The 18,718-nt window shown below is 43.9% G+C and overlaps 6 protein-coding genes across 10 annotated transcripts in view; 4 read left to right on the top strand and 2 right to left on the bottom strand.

Annotated features, from left to right (window-relative positions):
* Positions 1-8,406, bottom strand: part of LOC144083984 (cyclin-dependent kinase-like 1) — a 60,808-nt gene extending 52,402 nt beyond the window's left edge. For all 4 annotated transcript variants that reach the window (XM_077612222.1, XM_077612219.1, XM_077612220.1 and 1 more), the window contains exons 1-2: positions 8,212-8,406; positions 7,463-7,524 (exon numbers count right to left, since the gene is read on the bottom strand). The gene's annotated coding sequence lies outside the window, so the exon portion shown is untranslated. The remainder of the gene's footprint in view (positions 1-7,462; positions 7,525-8,211) is intronic.
* LOC144083994 (claudin-4-like) lies at positions 1,793-9,458 on the top strand. The gene is made up of 2 exons (XM_077612232.1): positions 1,793-1,935; positions 8,717-9,458. The coding sequence occupies exon 2, from the start codon at positions 8,724-8,726 to the stop codon at positions 9,360-9,362; it is 639 nt and encodes a 212-aa protein (XP_077468358.1). The 5' UTR covers positions 1,793-1,935; positions 8,717-8,723; the 3' UTR covers positions 9,363-9,458.
* LOC144083630 (uncharacterized) lies at positions 2,961-6,162 on the top strand. The gene is made up of 2 exons (XM_077611614.1): positions 2,961-3,765; positions 4,923-6,162. The coding sequence occupies exons 1-2, from the start codon at positions 3,043-3,045 to the stop codon at positions 5,694-5,696; spliced, it is 1,497 nt and encodes a 498-aa protein (XP_077467740.1). The 5' UTR covers positions 2,961-3,042; the 3' UTR covers positions 5,697-6,162.
* Positions 9,459-10,418: 960 nt separating the features above from the next.
* On the top strand, positions 10,419-12,821 carry LOC144083992 (claudin-4-like). The gene is made up of 2 exons (XM_077612230.1): positions 10,419-10,869; positions 11,693-12,821. Exons 1-2 carry the CDS (start codon positions 10,534-10,536, stop codon positions 12,029-12,031), a joined length of 675 nt encoding a protein of 224 aa, XP_077468356.1. The 5' UTR covers positions 10,419-10,533; the 3' UTR covers positions 12,032-12,821.
* Positions 12,625-15,002, bottom strand: sbds (SBDS ribosome maturation factor). Its single transcript, XM_077612228.1, has 5 exons — positions 14,759-15,002; positions 14,502-14,631; positions 14,147-14,347; positions 13,277-13,441; positions 12,625-13,205 (listed from the first exon to the last, which is right to left on the bottom strand). Exons 1-5 carry the CDS (start codon positions 14,887-14,889, stop codon positions 13,080-13,082), a joined length of 753 nt encoding a protein of 250 aa, XP_077468354.1. The 5' UTR covers positions 14,890-15,002; the 3' UTR covers positions 12,625-13,079.
* Positions 15,003-15,358: 356 nt separating this feature from the next.
* Positions 15,359-18,675, top strand: ech1 (enoyl CoA hydratase 1, peroxisomal). 2 transcript variants are annotated; one of them, XM_077612226.1, is made up of 10 exons: positions 15,359-15,451; positions 16,073-16,241; positions 16,315-16,403; positions 16,650-16,774; positions 16,845-16,893; positions 16,982-17,046; positions 17,393-17,463; positions 18,021-18,092; positions 18,158-18,308; positions 18,385-18,675. In XM_077612226.1, exons 2-10 carry the CDS (start codon positions 16,114-16,116, stop codon positions 18,487-18,489), a joined length of 855 nt encoding a protein of 284 aa, XP_077468352.1. In that variant the 5' UTR covers positions 15,359-15,451; positions 16,073-16,113; the 3' UTR covers positions 18,490-18,675. The 2 variants fall into 2 exon arrangements, with proteins under 2 accessions (XP_077468352.1, XP_077468351.1); XM_077612225.1 differs by having other exon boundaries at positions 15,402-15,632.
* The last annotated feature ends 43 nt before the right edge of the window (positions 18,676-18,718 follow it).

Below are 18,718 nucleotides of genomic sequence, written 5' to 3'. Positions count from 1 at the left end.
TCACATTCATTCATTTTCTGAACAAGGGGGGTGCTGGAGCCTATCCCATCTAACTCCAGGCACCATCCGGGGGGGGACACCCTGAATTGGTGGCCAGCCAATTGCAGGGCTCAAGGAGATAAATAACCAATCAGTCATATCTCAGGACAATTTAGAGTAGTCAACCAGCTAGCCTAGCATGCATACTAAGTTTCTTCGTTTGATTTTCTTCCTTCCTTACCTCCAAAATATAGCAATGAAATCAAAGCAAACAATACGCGTCCTATGTCAGCATGTCCTCGACTTCTACGTCCTATACTGACTCCCATCAGGAGGATTATTAACAAGGGGAATTATTTATGCGTGGCGTAAATACCTGCCTCGGGCTTTTTTTATTGCCTGTGAGTAAACGCATTGTTCCTGCAAGGCCAGGTGTAATAAGAGCTGTCCTATCCTTTACAAAGGTCATTCCGGATCACCAGTCACGGTGATGGTTATCTCAAAGTCCCACTATGGCCTCAGAACTGAATTGGGTCCTTTTTACCTTCACTAAGCCACAACCCAGTCTTTTCCCAAGTAAAATGAAGCCAAAAAAGTACAAAACACACTAAAATGCCATGATCGAAGCTTGGTTGGTTTCAACTATGCAGAGGCGAACAGCGACATAAATTGTATTTAGTGCATAACATCAATGGTTATGGATCTGTGTGAGTCATTTCTGCATGAGTTCCCCCAATGATTTAATTGGGGCGTAAAAACTCTTGAGTGGGCGGGACTATAAAGCCCTCAATTTTTATCTGTCCAATGGTTTCCTAAGTAATTAATTCTCAACGTCCGCCCGCCAACGTTTCACGCCATCAAAATGTCGAGGGGCGATGCTGAACAGGACCGGCGGCGCTATCTCGCAAACTTGGAAACCACTTAACCGAGAGGTGTAAATTTAAGAGCGCGGTTTTATTTGGGCCTGGCTGCGAAGCAACGCAAATATTTTATGGGTGAATTTATTTTATTTTCACTTCTTGGATTATTTATCGCTCAATGAGTATCTGCGGAGGATCAAAATATAAATAAAGCTTGAATCATAAGAGGTGGGCTATTGGCTCATACTTGTTAAAGTAAAATGCTTGGATGTGTCGCTAGGAGGAGACAAATACAAGGTGGAGGTTCCAAAAATATGTTGTTTTAAAATGTATGTAACAAGTTTATTTCAAGCCTTTTTAAAATGTGACCGCATTTGTAAAAAATAATAATAATAATGGACTATAAGTCGCACCAACCAAAGACTACACGAGAGATGATAAAAATACATAATCAAAATGGAGTTTAAGTCACATTTTTGGGGGAGGCGAACTTTTTTTTATTTGAAACTAAGAACAAACTAGAAATATGTTAACATAATGGTTTTATAGATAACTACAGCCTAAAAAAATACAAAAACCCCATATAATTTCCATTTGAGTATTAGTCATAAGCCCAGCCAAACGATGAAAAAATACAGCTTATAGTCCGGAAAATACGGTACATACATGAAAATGTTAAGAAATCAAATGCTCTACACTTAAGCCTTGTAATATTTTATTTTTGGCATCCCTTGACCAGCGTACATTGTTACTACATAAAAAAAAACAAGACATTCTTTCCTTGAACTTTTGAAGGCTTCCACATCCCGACAGATGAAAGTCCAAAGAGTCGTGTGTCCCAATTTCAAAGCATCTCTCATCACAGACTTCATTGGAGACATTCCTCCCGCTTTGGTGGAACTCAATCTGATCCCAGAGAGGGATGAAAGCTCACTTTTTTTGGACCAGGACGGGGACGGGGGGCACACTGGCTCCATTCATTCGCTTCCCGTCGGCCACACGCCGCTCGCCGAGCCCACTCGCTCGTCTTCCGCCGGCGTTTTCGGCGTGGATGAACAGGAACGGCGCGGACGTCCACTTTCAGACGCGGAGAGAGGTCAGATTGATTTTTTTGTGGGGATCTGGGTTTGATGAGCGGGAGGGTCGGCGGCCATCGAATGATCGCTGCCGGACCCCCGGTCGCTCTGGATGGGCCGCCAATGCCAGGGAAAACAGATCACTCGAAAATAGCCAATCAAATAATGAGGTTTTATTCTGATGATTTTGACTAATTTTCTGGTTGTATTATTTTTATAAATGTGGCTTCATTTTTCTTGTTATTATTTTGAGGTAATTTATTAGTTTCAAGATTCAATTGTTTATTAGATGTGTTTGTTCAATCAGAACTTTTTATCTAATACAACTATCTAAATATATATATATATATATATATATATATATATATATATACAGTAATCCCTCGAATATCACGGTTAATGTAGATCATACATAATAATCGAAAAATCGCAAAGTAGGGTCAATCCTATTATAACTACCTTTTTTTTCTTCAGTGGCTTCCGCTTACAAGTTTCAACATGGATTTACACATTTTTATGAAAAAAATGTTTTAATAATTAATAGCAGGAAAAAATCGCAAAGAAGTGAATTTGTGATAATCAAGGGAAGACTGTATAAGAATAATAAGAATCACTTCCCTGATAAAGGTCTTACGTGTCAAAAACAGGTGTGTTATGTTACCAAATATGGTCATTTGCTCTATTGAGGTCGACTTTTAAATAACTTCTGAAAGTCTTGGAACTTTGTCAAAATGGATTGGACACCTGGTTGCAACAATGGCACTGAGAATCAGTCTTATTTTAGTTAGTGCTTGACATCCGGTCTATCCCTGTCAAGGACTAACTAAATACTGGGGGAAAAAACTAAACAGTTTCGCCTCGCACCTGCCATTTAACTTTTGTTGACATGATATCATCTGAACGTATTTGCAATGATATCACGAGGTGACGCTACCACGTAAACACTGGGTCTTGTCATCGCCATGCCTCCCGCGACTAAGGGAGGAGGCGGGGAAAGAATCCGGTCGGGCCAGAAAAACCGAACCGACGAGCGGCGGGTAGGCGGACCCTCCCCGGCCGCGGTCGGCCAGCCCGACAGAAGCGTCCGGAGTCCCCGAGTCGCGCAAAGTGAAAACAGCCTCTCAGCCATGGGGAGAATCGTCAAGGAGACGACGGGTCAGGTCATCGGCTTCATCGGCCTAGTTGGGGTGGCGGTCACCACCGGCATCCCCATGTGGCGGGTCACCACCTTCATCGGCGCCAACATCGTGACGGGCCAGATCGTGTGGGACGGCCTGTGGATGAACTGCGTCATGCAGAGCACGGGCCAGATGCAGTGCCGCCTCAACGAGTCGGTCATGAGGTTGACCCCCGACCTCCAGGCGGCGCGTGCGCTGGTCATCATCTCGCTGGTCTTCGGCTTCATCGGCTTCGCCATCACCTTCATCGGCGCCAAGTGCACCGGCTGCCTGAAGCGGGATGTCTCCAAATCCCAGGTGATGATCGCGGGCGGCTGCCTGCTCATCCTGGCCGCCGTCCTGGTTCTCATTCCCGTCACCTGGTCGGCCACCATCACCATCACCGACTTCCAGAACCCCCTGACCGTGGAGACGCAGCGGCGGGAGATCGGAGCCTCCATCTACATCGGCTGGGCGTCCGCCGCCATTCTACTGGTCGGAGGGATCATCCTCACCACTTCCTGTCCGCCGCAGAAGAACACCTACCCTTACTCCACGTATCCCTACGCCAACGGCTCCACCTACGCCCCCGTTTACGCGCCGCCGTCCAGCCATGCGTACACCCCCAGCGGGTCGTACTACCCCGCCAAACCGTACGTGGCGCCGTCCGGTTACTCGCCCAGGCAGTACATTTAAATAGGACTGAAGCGAACAGAACCCTCCGCACGCGGTACGTACGTAAGGTCACATCTGGAACCGACGTGGCTATTTTTGGGGGGTATTGGATTTTGGTTGCGGGATCGGGTCCGATCCAGTAGTTTTCAGTACTCTGCTGTAAATCAAACCACTAGGCAAACATGACAACGAATGATAGTAAAGAGAGCTTTGTGTGATATTGTACTATTTCTTAAGGAAGTCACTCTGTATGAAAATAAGATTGGTCATTTATGGGTTGCATTATTTTGCCGTTGTTTGTACCGTTCCTAAAATATAGGCATCAGATCAGCATATATTGGGAAAAAAAATCAGAGCGACTGGAAGTCAAAAAGACATCCCGGTGATTATGTGCCGTTGATTGGACGGCTGACATGTGTGTTTGCACGGAAGTTAAATGTTGCTGTAGAATGGACTTGTTTTTTTTAATCGGTTTACTGTTGTATTTGTGTAAATAACTTACGATGCATGAATAAAAAAATGAAAAATGAGGAAACGATGCTGGTGTGGTGTCAAATTGTACAGCAGTGAACTCATTAGTTGCCATTGAATTCAATTGGACAGGGAGACTGCCATCCTTCCAAAGCTAAATAGATTGGACGTCAAGCCAATGCCTTTGGATTAAACGACATTGCAGCCATCCCTCCCAGTTGAGATGAATTGGATTTTTCTATTGGTCGATGGCAAGCAATGAGTTAAGAGCAAACAGGCCTTGAAAAAGCCTTGAAATGTCTTCCAAAGCAGCCAAAATTCAAATTTGGAGAGCAAATGTGGAAAAGGCAAAGCACAAATCGAAAGACATTTTAAGCAGCTATGAAGTGTTAAGGCTGCTTGTTTAAAATAAGAGTACAAATGCTTGAACGTTGAATCCGAAAAGGAATGTAGTATTGCTTAAGGAAGTCACTCTGTACAAAAAGTCAAATGAAAGCTATGTGTAATGAAACCCCAAAACTAGGACGACCCTAGTGGCCACTTTACCTTCGAATAAAACCCACCCCCAATACTACTAGCCAACTTCCAGTTTGAAAAGCGCAAGCATTGGACAACCGACCAATGGGATGCCAGCTTCTCGCTCGTTTCACGATGTCACGGAAGAAGTGATCATCTCGTCGAAACCTGCACCTGCGCTGGGCTAGGAATCCCGCCGGTCGGGTTTGACGCCGGTTTCAGTTAAGACTCCGCCTCTCGCCGACTTAAAACAAAGCCCAACGAGGCGGCTGGCTCATTTGACGTCTCACCCGGTTCTCGCTCTCCACTCGAAAACAAAACTGATCAAAATGGTGTCGATGGGCCGCCAGATGCTGGGCTTCATCCTGGCCGTCATCGGATTCTTGGGGACCATCATCGTGTGCGCCCTCCCCATGTGGAAGGTGACCGCCTTCATCGGCGCCAACATCGTGACGGCGCAGGTCATCTGGGAGGGCTTGTGGATGAATTGCGTCACGCAGAGCACGGGTCAGATGCAGTGCAAGATCTACGACTCCCTGCTGGCCCTGCCTCGGGACCTCCAGGCGGCTCGCGCCCTGGTGGTCGTCGCCATCATCGTGGCCGGCGTGGGGATCATCCTGGGCATCGCCGGGGGCAAGTGCACCAACTTCGTCACCGACAAAGTGGCCAAGGCTAAAGTGGCGGTGGCCGCCGGCGTGGTCTTCATCATCGCGGGGGTCCTGGTGCTCATCCCCGTCTGCTGGTCGGCCAACACCATCGTGAGGGATTTCTACAACCCCATCCTGACCAACCCGCAAAGGCGAGAGCTGGGCGCCGCGCTCTACATCGGCTGGGGGACCGCCGCCTTGCTCCTGCTGGGCGGGGCCCTCCTTTGCAGCTCCTGCCCGCCCAAGGACGGACCCGAGTACCCAGTCAAGTACTCGGGCGCCAGGTCCACGGCCACCAGCCGGGCTTACGTGTGAGGGAAAACCAGACACGTGGAGAAAAAGACTGGGACATTCTTTTAGGTGGACTGATCGGTTTTCCTGGGGAAACCAAACCGCCAATCCCCGCCCCCCAAAAAGGACACGAGTACACCAGAATTGTCGAAAATGTGTGGTTTTGTATAGTAAACTAACCCTAAAAGAAATACCAATGACTAACTTGGTTCCGGTTCTGGCGGCCATGTTTTTTTTTCCCTCCCCGGTTTCAGGATGAATGAGTAAGATGAATTCTTCTTTCGACAACTCATTTTTCACGCTAAATGCGTCGGAAAACTGATCTCAGGTCTTGATTCATCTTGCGCCATCCCACCCCCCCAAAAAAATATTGTTAAGCTTTGTGTACAGACACCTATTGTCTTTTGTGTATAAAATGTTGTGTGATCCAAATCGTTTTGTTTTTCGATTTTACAGATATTTAATAAAGCATTTACTTCCACCGGTATAACCGTTGAGTTGTTTTTCTTTGGGGGTAAGAGTCAAAAGCAGTGCTTTTTTTTCTAAGTAGGTTATTAGGGCGTTGGTCGAGAAAAGCAAGAAATGAGCATTGTTTCCTGACGAATTACCGGTTTGACCACGTTCACGTCGTCCGTGCCAAATTTATGCAATCGTCATCCGTGGAGATTTTTGAAATGTTGATATTCCTCTTTTGCTGACGAATATTAAAAGGTGAACTTGTCAGTGGCACAGAAATATTATGTTTCCCGGGGTCCGCAAAAGGAAAGTCACGTGCGTCGACTGTGTTTTTTTGTTCAAAGAAAGTCTCTATTATTATATATTTCTGTAGTCCACAATCGAATATTGAGGAATAGTTTATTGTTTTTATTTGAACTATTTTATTTAGTTAAGAAATTAAAATATTTAGCGTTTGTCACATTTTGGGGGTTAGCATTTTTTAAATGCCGATTTCATACAGACGCTAGTTAAACAAACATAAAATACAAAATTAGTATAATCAGAACATTTTCCAAACAATTTCAGGCAAAGCAGTACAATTTAAAATGTAAGAGATTAAAAAAAACATGGTCTAGATTAGTTCATCTCTGACAGAATTTATGAAATGGGCTCATTTGAGGATAATACATTAAAAATTGGACAGTATTAACTGATTGTGATGTTGTTTTGTTCATTCATGTTAAAGGTTACAATAGTTTAGCTTTTTTCTTGGTTGACTTTGGTTCCGGGTGAACCAGTTATTCGACATCCTGCACTATTGCACACTGACTCTCAGTTTTGGAAAAAAAAATCCCCCAAAAAATCTTTAAACTAGGGTGAGACAAGCAGTATTTTAAATGGTAGATAATACCTTTACAAGTTCCCAAAAAACCTGAATTTCAATTTTCTAATGTGTTATAATATTGAAACCAAGTGAGCAACTCAGATTTTATGACGACTGGCTCAATTTTGGCCAATCAAATGGATCAGATTTCTCATGATACCAATTTTTACATGCAAAAATACACAACTCAATCACTGTTTATGTTTGTGGATAATGCCACAAAATACCTATGCATTTTTACACATTATCTCCAGCTTAAGAGGTCTAACAAATTCATTATTCCCAAATTTAAATACTTTCACATGAATTTAATTTCTACTAGGTGTTTCGTGGTGCATTTATTTCCTTTCTAATAAATGATGATGCTGTTTCTGTGTTGTCAAATGCTAAAAATTTGGACAACATCCAAATAAAACAAAGATGATACCATTGACTGTATGACTAAGGGAGTGTTTGTCATGTTACGTACCTTTGAATTGGCCGGCGACCTGTTCGGAGTATCGTCTGTCCCAATCGGTTGAACTTTAAATCCTAAAAAACAGAACTTTTTGGTATTCTTGCAAAAATTATACAGTTTGGCAGAATGTCCTTTTTGGACTATTCCCTCTTTTTAAAGAGATATATAAGTATAACTATATAGAGTAACCTATTAACTACATTATTCACATTTTTGTACTGTTTGAACCTAATCCCACTCATACATTGAAATCACGATTTTGTTTATACAAAAAAAAATTAGTTACGTAAGCCTCTTACGTTAACTAGCCGGACATTTAGCACTTACAATGTACTTACAGTAAGTAGTAGTACATAAAGTTTATCTGTTAATTAGCGCTAGGCTCGAGCTAATCACTAATTAGCATGATATTTACACAAGAACGATAGTATCACTACTACAGTAATATTCAACACTTATAGACCGTTCACGGTTTTTTAATGAAACCTCGAACAGGACATATTCTAGCATAATAAAAACGTAAAACGCACCTTCGTATAGCAGCTTCGTCCATAGCATTCCTTGCTAACAGAGTTCATCATGAGTGACCTCATTAGCGTCATATTTACACAACAACGATAGTACAACCCCTACAATAATATTCATCACTTTAAGAACTCCCGTTGTTTTTTAATACATTTTCGAAGAAAACACTAGTTAGCAAAATAACACTTTAAATAGCAATTTAGCATTGAGGCATATTTATAGCAATGTTTGCTTACCGGAATCCAACATGAGTGATCACTGTGCTTCGCGTCAGGATAAACGCACACTTATTTGACCAAACAATTAAGCAACTCATTAAATGTCGATATAAGTTATATCATAGTTGTTTGTGCATTGTTTTTTGGTAGCGGAGTCGAGCAAGCTCATTAACGACACCCGCAGGTGCAATCCCAAGATGTGGTTGACGAGGAATGTCATATTCACCGTAGCCACCGGAGGGCAGTGTATCCTCCCAAATCAATCCAACTGTAAATACTATAGTACTATACAAGTACGTGCATACAACATTTTGACAACAAACAATTGAACACCACTCTGATTAAACGATTAAATGAAGCAGCAATGTTTGTTTCGATGCCTTTTCTCATTGATTTAATCGTTTTATCATTGCAGGATTTCACCAAATTCACATTAAATCATCAAGACTGCAAAAAGTCGTACACAATGATAAGAAAGACCTTTTGTTACGAACCTAACGATGACTTCCTTTGCTGGTTTTAGGTCCGACATGGCTTTGCAGGAGCTGGGCATCGTCCTCGCCATGTTGGGTGTGGCAGGGACCGTGCTGATCTGCGCCCTGCCCACGTGGAAGGTGACGGCCTTCATCGGAACCCGCCTGGTGGTCATGCAGGTGTTCTGGGAAGGCCTGTGGATGACGTGCGTCAGCGAGTACACGGGCCAGATGCAGTGCAAACTCTACGACGCCTTGCTGGACCTGTCCGCCCCGCTGCAGGCGGCTCGCGGGCTAATCTGCGTCGGCGTGCTTCTGGGGTGCTTAGGCTTCCTGGTTTTCCTCACGGGGGCGCGGTGCACCAGATGCCTGAACCACCCGCGCATCAAAGCCCGGGTGGTCCTGGTTTCGGGACTCATCTTTGGACTGGCCGGCTTCGTGGACATGGTGGCCGTGTCTTGGACGGCCAACGACGTGATCAAAGACTTCTATAACCCGCGCGTGCCAGAAGTACTCAAGCGGGAGCTGGGGGCGGCCATTTATATCGGCTTTGTGGCGTCAGCGTTGCTACTCTGCGGGGGAGGTTTGCTGTGCGCCGGTGAGCCGCCGGCATCCGGGGACGCCGTCCCTTCCGACGGGTATGCCCCGGCGGGGACGCATGGCGACGGCAGCTACGCTATCAAAAACTATGTCTAGAACGTGAGCTAGTTGTAAAATGATGACAATATTTGGAGAAGAAAAAGGTCAGGGGTCATGGAGAAAATGTGTCCAATCTTGTTTTCCAAGATAAAATTGTAATTCACACAATAAAAACAAAATGTCGACTCATTTTCTGTGTGTTCTTTGAGTGCACATCACTAACACTGCTTGCGCCCTACCACACCCATCTGACCTCTCTTCCCTCTTCCTCAAGGGTGTCAGACTCGGGTTGGTTCGCGGTCCGCTTTAACGTCAACTTGATTTCACGTGGGCCGGACCATTTTCGATATATTTAGATTTTTTTTTATAAATGGATTAAAAGCCCTGAATATTCAGTTTTTTATAGATCTAAAACAATGTTTATTTTAGCTTTTTTTATATATATTTTTTTAGATTTTACAAAATCATTTTTGAACTAAAAACACAGAAAAATATGGATTAAAAAATTACGATTATTGATTTAAAAGGGGGAAAATCAGGAAATTTAATATACATTTATACTCTTCATTTTAATTGGATTATAAAACAGTAAGTTGGCACTCATGATTTACTTTCCCAGGCCACACAAAATGATGCGGCAGGCCAGATTTGGCCCCCAGGCCGCCACTTTGACACATGCTCTTCCTATATTTTATATAATTTTATTGAATGTAAACGGGGTGGACTGTCCCATGGATTTTACTTCAACAAGCACCAGTAGCAGTTAAGTAATGCTAAAAAAATGCAAAATTGTAACAAGGCAAAGGCGTGCCAAGTCTAACAAATAAATGGCTCCCTCTTGCGGACAAAACCCTTGACACCCACTAGTGCGACCTCCTGCCCAGGCCAGGGAGTCGTCCACGGATTATCACAAATGTGTCCAAGCAGTACACCATTAAAAGACCCATTAGCAAACCGCTACATTGCAAACCAGTTCATGAAAGCTCCTCTTTGTGAGTTTAAACAAACTTTGGCGTTGTGCACGAAAAACAAAACTTCTCCTTTAAATGAGCTTTTTCGGAGAGAGTCAAAAAGCCAACAGAGGATCTTTTGTCCCGCCTGCCGACTGCCTCGAGCAGCCAAGGTCAGATTGTTTTGATAGAATGTCAGAACAAACAGCGAATTCCTCTCGGGCGGAGCCTTTCTCTGCTTTCTAACCGGTTTGTCGCGGCGGCAAACCCGGGTCGACATGCGCTGGCACCTGGAGCTGGCGGGCCTCGGCCTGGCCCTTTGCGGGTGGCTCTGCGCCATTTTGACCCGCTGCCTGGCCTTGTGGACGGTGAGCGGCACGGTGGACAACTCCACGGCCAGTTTGCCGGTCTACTGGGACGGGGTTTGGCTGGAATGGAACCACTGGGACCTGCTGCGAGACGGTCGGCTGCAATGCTCCTTCTATGAGTCGTTATTGTCGCTTTCCGGGAGCTTCCGGACGTGGCGGGCACTGGTCATGGCGGCGGTGGGCGCCGGGGCCTTTGCGACGTTGGTGGGGGCGGCCGGAGCTGTGTGGTTCCCCAAACGGGGTCAGGTGGGTCAAAACAAAATCGCCTGATTTAAAATACCCTATGTGGAAAATATTTTGTACTAAAACAGCGTACTGCGTTGCGTCCACATCCCCTAACACAGCACACGTGATATTTTTTTTTTTTTTGGCAAACACGCATATCTGGCTCATCAAGTTCTCTCGCCGACAACAACTTATATGTGGAGGTGACAGCCTCGCCTAATGCAAGTAAACGTTTGTGATACGTTGATCCCGGACACTTCAAACCTTGCAGTCAGCCGGGATGAGCATAAACGGAACAGAAAATAAACATCAATTGAATCAAACTCCGAAAACCGTACACTAACTAATTCAATGTTCCCTCTAAGCTGCGCGCGTGCTCAATTGCGCACTAGTCTCGCCTTCTCTGTGCACAGCAAATCATATGGAGCGCACAAAATAAAATCCCAATTATGTTTTTTTATTATTTTAGCTGTGAGGCCGACGCGCAAACCACTCATCCGCCGGGCCGCCCCATTCATAGATATTAATCATTACATTTTATTATTACTAAATCATTTGTGTAGTAGACATGCACCTGATTATGGCAAGTGTGATACTGGTGTGTGCCCATAGCAAGCAATGATGATGTTGCTCACACTGGTACTCAGTGTGCTCAGAGAGGTTGTCTTTCTGGCCAGACAAACAAAAAATTAGAGGGAACATTGCTAACTATCTTCAAACGGAGCTCATCGAACCTCCGCTAGTTTCTGACTTTGACGAAAGAGGAGCAGAATGCTATAAACGTGAAAGCGTATTTTTCAAGAATTCTAAAGCCAAATACTCCTCCAATTTCGGGACAACACAGGTCAAGGTGTTCTCTGGGGCAACGTACCTTTTATCCGGGGTCCTGATTCTGATTCCAACCGCCTGGACCTGCCACCACAGCAACCAGCCACTAGAGGGAGCGGCGCACCTAAGAAGGGACTGGGGACCGGCGCTTTACTTGGGATGGGTCGCCTTCGGGCTCATGATGGTTGGAGGGACCGTGCTAACCACGCTATGTCCCACCGCCGAGGCACCAACCGGGGCGATGGGGGTTCCGACGGCCCCGTACCCAGAGGACGGGGCCGCCCACCCGTTAAGCAGGATCAACCGGGCCGCCTTCACGCACAGCCAGTACCAACGTGCTACGGCGGCCCTCTGACGTACGCAGAAATCCATTCTACGGTCAGCTTAGGTTGGGCCGGATTGGTCGCTGGTCAATCACAGGGCGCTACATCTACTTTACTGAGGACTATTCAAGACTTGAATTTATTTTTGCCAATGTTTAATTTTTTTTATTGGCAGATATCTTTGTCAAAATGTAACTTAAAAAAAGGTGTTTGAGTTTGTTAAGCACGCCGAGTCAAAATAAATTGGACATCTAGTGGTGTCAATGGCACAGAAACATGAGCATCCAAAGCTACTAATCCTTCCAGTTCAAATGAATGGACGTCTGTCGCTGTTAATGGCAGACAATGAGGTAAATAGCATGAAATGTATTGATTGTGTGAACATGGAAAAACTTGACATTTTGATTGTTTTATTATTTATTGCATTTTTCCAATTATTGATGCAAATGGGGTATTTTTTTCTCTTTGTCCATTATTGTCTTTTCTTCAACCACTATCTTTTCCTCTTAAGAAATGCTATAGTCTTCAAATTATTTTTTTAATGGAATTTCCAGTTCACATTTTCAATGACAACTTGACATTACGCGATGGTTCTTAATATTTGTAATTTTAGTCATAAAATGCATTCATTTTGTACAACTTTATTCCTTTAACTTGATGAATTTACATGTGCAATTACAATTCTTTGCCTATAGTTTGTTCACTCATAACAGTTTGCTTGTACATTTTTTTGAATGTCGTCAATGTACGTCTAGTTATTAATAGTGTCATTTGTCTTTCTGTGGTACTTGAGCGGCTATTAATAAAGTTGATCCTGAGCCATGTTTGTTTTAAACTTGATCCACTTCCTAACTGCTCAGACCGCGCGAGACGACCAATCCCAGTCGAAATAGATTGGTCGTCCAACGCCGTCAATGACGCTGCAAAATGAGCATTCAGAGGCAGTCCTTCCGCTTTAAATGAATTAAATGTCAATCGTCAATGGTGGAAAATGAGTAGTTAAACAGGCGTTGACATAGCGTAGCGAGTAAACACAAGAGCAATTTTAAAGAGTGAATTATAGTGACAAAACTGCATTTTTTAGAGTTTCTCGTCACCTTCCTCCACGTCCTTCAGACTGACGACCTCCACAGAGCCTCGACCTTTGGTTTCGCAGCGAATCAGCTCGCCAAGTTCCCTAAAGCAGCCGGGATCCACCAGACACACCTTCAAAGATTTGGGATTTTTTTTTGTTAAATTAGCTGGATTCTCTCAAAAGGCCGTCCGTCCGAACTCACGATTTCCAGGTTGTCCTCAAATTCTTCGCTCTCGATGACCTGCAGCAGAGACTTGACCTTCTCCTTCAGCCGCTTGGCCTCTTTTCCCGGGAGGATGAGCCGCAGTCTCATGTGAGCCCGCTGGATCTGCATGGTCTCCTTCAGCTGCTTGATCACCTCCAGAGCCTTCAAGACAGAAAAACGAGAAAATTTCCTCAGCAAGAATCCTATAAATCCCAAAAACTATTCTAAAATCGTCCAAAATTTTTACACCGACCTAATGTCAACAAAAGTTGATGTCTACAGACCCGAACAACAACATAATGTAAAAATAAGTAATTTAACATTTTTTCATCTCATAATTGAATGACTTTTACTCCCAATATTTCTTAAATCTTCCAATATGGCATGAAAAGCAATGTTGTCTTTACTTGGACAAAAGTTGATGCCCTTGAAACCAAACAACTTCTGTTTCACTTAACGTAAAAACAAGAGAACTTAAATCTCGTAACATTACGACTTTTTTTAGTCCCAATATTACTTCAATCTCCTAACATTACACAAAGAGAAATTTTATGATCACAGACTTCATAGCAACAAAAGTTGAAGCCCGTGAAACAACTTCTGTTTCACGTTACATAAAAATGTGCAACAAAATACACTTCAATTTCAACATTTTACGATTTGAATCTTGTCATAGTACAATCTATAATGTAGGGTTCGTCATATTTCAATTTCAATCTCATTGTAGTTGGATTTTAATCAGGTAATATCAAGATTTTTCTCTCAGAATATTACAATTTATGAATCCTTGTAAATTCTTACGGCACAGTGGTTGGAAAACACTGCCCTAACGTGTCTACAACTCCGCCCACCCGAGTAGGTGCTCACCTGCTGCTTGGTGCTCTTGTTTGTGTTAACGGAAAAATGGATGTCCTTCATGCCGCGTTCGATCAGGCTGACTGTGTACGGCCTCTTAGTGTCGGGGTTGACGCACTTATCCGCAACGATGGTGGCGATGTCCCTGAACATGGACTCCAGCTGACAATGCCGCTCCTTGTCGGACACCTGGAGATCCCCTTTGGCCAGAATCTGCAAACGTGACATGATACAAAAAAGGTCAAGGTAACCCCATTCAAAAACAAGGGGGCGCCATTGAGCACGATGGACGTCAAATGAGAGGAGACGCCCACCGCCGTCAAAGGCAGTGAATAATATATAAGCCTCAATAGGATTGCTACTGAACCATTGTGCAGATCTCAGTCAGGTTGTCCGTCCCGAAAGCTTTGACCAAATCTTCCTTTTTAGCCACTTGCCCTTTAGAGACGTTGGTGAAAACGGAGTTTGTCTGCAAAACCTCATCCAGATCTTTCTCTCTGTCGACAAAAACACGTGACTTGTACATTTAACACGTGGATTTGCTTCGTTTTCTCGTTTGGTCTTTATACAAGGCTGATATTGAATCATATTTTGAGAAACTCGGGAAAATTAGGATCAACTTACGCCCCGGAACGCCAGCAGACAACTTTGTTTTTGTAGCAAGCAATTTCGAAGCGCTTGCCTCCTTTCTTCATCCGGACCACCGCTACGTTGGTGAGGCGTATTTGGTTGGTCGGTGTGAATATGTTGGCCATGTTGAACGTCTAACTAGTCAGTAATTTGCATGAAAATAAAATTGTTATCAAAACAACTGCGCGTGTTGACGTCCTTTCCGCGTGTTACAACAACAGCAGTCTGTCAAGAAACACCGATGATAAGCAAAAGGTTCCGCCTAGCTAGCAAGCTAACCGAACTTAGCGAATTTTAATAAAAATATTAGATTAGATGTAATATTTTTATAACAGTATCCAAGTTAGTTCAATAACCGAACTGAGCGAATTTTAATCAAATGTATTAGATTAAATGTAATATTTTTTTATAACAGTATCCAGGAAACAAAGTGAAATGATTATAATTTGGTAAAAACTATATTTCAAAATACAAATAATTACTTCCTGTAAAAAATGATAACCACAAAAAAATGATACAAATACAAAATAAAATTAAACGACCGAGTGATTGAACGATAAAAGCAACTTACAACGAACGTTGCTAGAGGGCGCTAACAAGCTTAAGCACCAGTGCAATTCTAGCAAAAAGGAGCGAGAAAAAGAATTGAAGCCACTGTTCTGCACGTTGGGGGAAAAAGGAGTCTAGGTGAGGCGCCTGTTCTAAAATTGCCCTCAGCTCTTTTCTTTTACACTTTTCATCGAATCTGCAACACGTTGCGCTTCTCGAAACGTGTTTGATGAGGTTCTAGTTTTTTTCCCTCGCCTTCCTTCCTGCACCGTCTCAAGGGCGATGTTGTCATTCTTTGCCAGGTCTGTTCTCAAAACATGTAAGTCACTGGTGCTATATTGCGTTATTAAACGTCACATTCTACAGAGTCAGCCCTAAAACATTACAAATAACCCCTTATGGACCTAACCACCAAAAGTGACAACTAACAAGTGTTGTGTTCCAATTATCTGTCATAGATGTGTGCCAAAGTTCATAACTAGGGCTGAACGATTTTAGAGGGGAAGAAATCGAATTGCGATTTCGACTTGACCAAATCAAACTTCACTGCAATTGTGTCAGATCCTACAATTAAAACATGTGGTTCCATAATCTTGAGACAACTACATCCCAAATTGATGTTAGCAACCTACTTTTCCTCTTGCAAAATTGTTTCACTACATTTCAATCATCCCCAGTGCTGCCGTCTAGTGGCATAATATGGAACTACAAAATGTGACAATATAAGAATTGACCCCGACCCCCGGTTTTTTTTAACAGACGGGGGGTTTGGGCCCTGTGGCCACACAGTTATCCGAGCCATGTCGTCATCCGGGGGTCCCACGGCCCCTTATACCACCCTGGCCATCAGCCATCCAACGCCAACCATCACGCAGGTGGAGCTGCACCGGCCCGACAAACGCAACGCCATGAACAAAGCCTTCTGGAGGCAAGCAAGAATGGTGACGTCCGACGAGCATACCTGTCCAAATTGGTGACCACCTTTGTCCCCCCCACCCCAGGGAGATGGTGGATTGTTTTAACCAGATCTCGGACGACCAGGACTGCAGAGTGGTGGTGTTCTCAGCCGCGGGGAAAGTCTTCACGGCAGGTAGCATCACCTATTTCAAGCTTTGTATTAATTATTGTCGTCAATGAGTTGTCGTTGACAACAAACGGGTTTGTAGAGTCGCAAAAATTGAGTGGTACTTCAAAAATAATGTTCAAGTAATAGTAATCATCTCAAAAATTTAGGTAAAAGTTTTAACACAAAGTCTTAAGCATGAACTGTTATTCTGTATATTAACTTAAGGCACGTCGACCTACCCATGCCGTTAAAAATGTTGCATTTGTGCAGGAATCGACCTGATGGACATGGCCGGCGAGATTCTGCAGCCCGACGGCGACGACACGGCCCGGATTTCTTGGAACCTCAGGAAGTCCATCCGCAAGTACCAGGACACATTTACGGTCATTGAGAAGGTCGGTCCTGCCGGATAGGATGTCGTGTTGGAATTATTTTTGACTTATCGGTTGAATTCTTTCGATGTAGTGTCCAAAGCCGGTTGTCGTTGCGGTACACGGAGCCTGCGTGGGAGGAGGTAGGATCATGTCACCATGTTGGAATTTGAGAAAAATGATTCCATGTTGGGGTATTTTTTTTTTTACCTTCTAAAATCTCTTCATCAGGTGTAGACTTGATCACCGCTTGTGACATTCGCCTGTGCACCCAGGATGCTTGGTTCCAAGTCAAGGTATGAAGATGGAAATATGACTCATATTTGACACAATTAAAAAAATGCAGGACATACAGCAGGGTTTTCTGCTGAAAAAGTGCAAAGCTTCGTGATAGACAACACTGACCAAGTTGACACATTTGAAGTCATTTAATTAACAATACTTAAACACAGGAGAAAAATCAAATACACTGGTGGCCCAACAGGCTTATAAAGCACTGGGCAATCCCATTTTGCATTTGGTCCCAAGTCATCGACTATCCATTGAACATTTTTTTAAACAGAGATGGATAAGTATCTCTTTCAAAGCTGGAGCTGTAATTAATGGAATGAGTTGAAATGTGAAAAATATACCATGATGTAGGAAGTGGACGTCGGCCTGGCGGCGGATGTCGGAACCCTGCAGAGGCTCCCCAAGGTCATTGGCAGCCGCAGGTAAGCAAAAAAATAATTAATTTGGGGGCAGATTTCATGTTTCATTCTAGATCACGTGTCAAAGTGGCGGCCCGGGGGCCAAATCTGGCCCGCCGCATCATTTTGTGTGGCCCGGGAAAGTAAATCATGAGTGCCGACTTTCTGTTTTAGGATCAAATTAAAATGAAGAGTATAGATGTATATTAAATTTCCAGATTTTCCCCTTTTTAAATCAATAATTTTACTTTTTTAATCATTTTTTCTGCGTTTTCAGTTCAAAAATAATTTTGTAAAATCTAAACATAAAAAAAGCTACAATCAACATTGTTTTAGATCTATAAAACACTGAATATTCAGGGCTTTTAATCCAGTTCTGTTAATCCATTTATAAAAAAAATCTAAATATTATATCTAAAATGGTCCGGCCCACGTGAAATCAAGTTGACGTTAAAGCGACCCGCGAACCAACCTGAGTCTGACACCCCTGTTCTAGATGATACATTTTGAAACAAATCGCATTTTTTTTTAACCTGGGACCCATCCTCCGAATAACCTTTTTACTTTTCACTCCCCTCTAGTCTCGTGAACGACCTGGCTCTCACCGCCAGGAAAATGTACGCCGACGAAGCCTTGAACTGCGGACTGGTCAGGTAAATGCCATTTTTCATTCTATTTCTTGTAAAAGTCCAAAAACAAATTACCTCTGCGCGTCCAGCCGAGTTTTCTCCGACAAGGAGGCCATGATGGCGGGTGCGCTGGACGTGGCCGGGGAGATCGCCGCCCGTAGCCCGGTGGCCGTGCAAGGCACCAAAGTCAACCTGATCTACTCCCGAGACCACAGCGTCGCTGAGGGACTCGACTACATGGTAAGGAGGGCCTTCCGTTGACCCGCGTCCGTCGCTCCGGCTCGAAATGAACGGCGTCCCGTCTCGTCTGCGGCAGGCGGCGTGGAACATGAGCATGCTGCAGACCCAAGATGTGATGAAATCGGCGCAGGCCTCCATGGAGAAGAAGGACGTGAAGAGCATCAAATTCTCCAAGCTGTGAAACAAGCTCACAAGCTTCAAACGTCCAAAGGAACGCGATCACGTGCGGTCGATCGCCTCATTTTGGTGCCATTTGTAAACGTGGCCAAAGATGCTGAAAAGTGCAACTCTGTCTGACAAGTGGTGAATTTTGAAATACATTTGTACATGATTTTGAATGTTTAATCTATTAAATGCTTGAAAAATTTGGAGGGCTGCTTTTTTGGAACGTCTGGTGTCGCGCTCATTAT

Source organism: Stigmatopora argus, chromosome 10, assembly GCF_051989625.1.
Source record: "Stigmatopora argus isolate UIUO_Sarg chromosome 10, RoL_Sarg_1.0, whole genome shotgun sequence".
NCBI classification, from domain to species: Eukaryota; Metazoa; Chordata; class Actinopteri; order Syngnathiformes; family Syngnathidae; genus Stigmatopora; species Stigmatopora argus.
This window is presented reverse-complemented; position numbering and strand designations above follow the sequence as displayed.

Coding starts and splice junctions, on each gene's coding strand:
- LOC144083992 (XM_077612230.1), top strand. CDS start 10,534: ATGCGCTGGCACCTGGAGCTGGCGGGCCTCGGCCTGGCCCTTTGCGGG. Junction 10,870..11,692: donor GGTTCCCCAAACGGGGTCAG/GTGGGTCAAAAC, acceptor GGGACAACACAG/GTCAAGGTGTTCTCTGGGGC.
- sbds (XM_077612228.1), bottom strand. CDS start 14,889: ATGGCCAACATATTCACACCGACCAACCAAATACGCCTCACCAACGTA. Junction 14,348..14,501: donor TGACTGAGATCTGCACAATG/GTTCAGTAGCAA, acceptor TCACGTTTGCAG/ATTCTGGCCAAAGGGGATCT. Junction 13,442..14,146: donor ACAAGAGCACCAAGCAGCAG/GTGAGCACCTAC, acceptor TCTGTCTTGAAG/GCTCTGGAGGTGATCAAGCA.
- LOC144083994 (XM_077612232.1), top strand. CDS start 8,724: ATGGCTTTGCAGGAGCTGGGCATCGTCCTCGCCATGTTGGGTGTGGCA.
- LOC144083630 (XM_077611614.1), top strand. CDS start 3,043: ATGGGGAGAATCGTCAAGGAGACGACGGGTCAGGTCATCGGCTTCATC. Junction 3,766..4,922: donor ACTCGCCCAGGCAGTACATT/TAAATAGGACTG, acceptor GCGCTGGGCTAG/GAATCCCGCCGGTCGGGTTT.
- ech1 (XM_077612225.1), top strand. CDS start 15,596: ATGTTGTCATTCTTTGCCAGGTCTGTTCTCAAAACAT. Junction 16,404..16,649: donor GGGGAAAGTCTTCACGGCAG/GTAGCATCACCT, acceptor GCATTTGTGCAG/GAATCGACCTGATGGACATG. Junction 18,093..18,157: donor TTGAACTGCGGACTGGTCAG/GTAAATGCCATT, acceptor CTGCGCGTCCAG/CCGAGTTTTCTCCGACAAGG.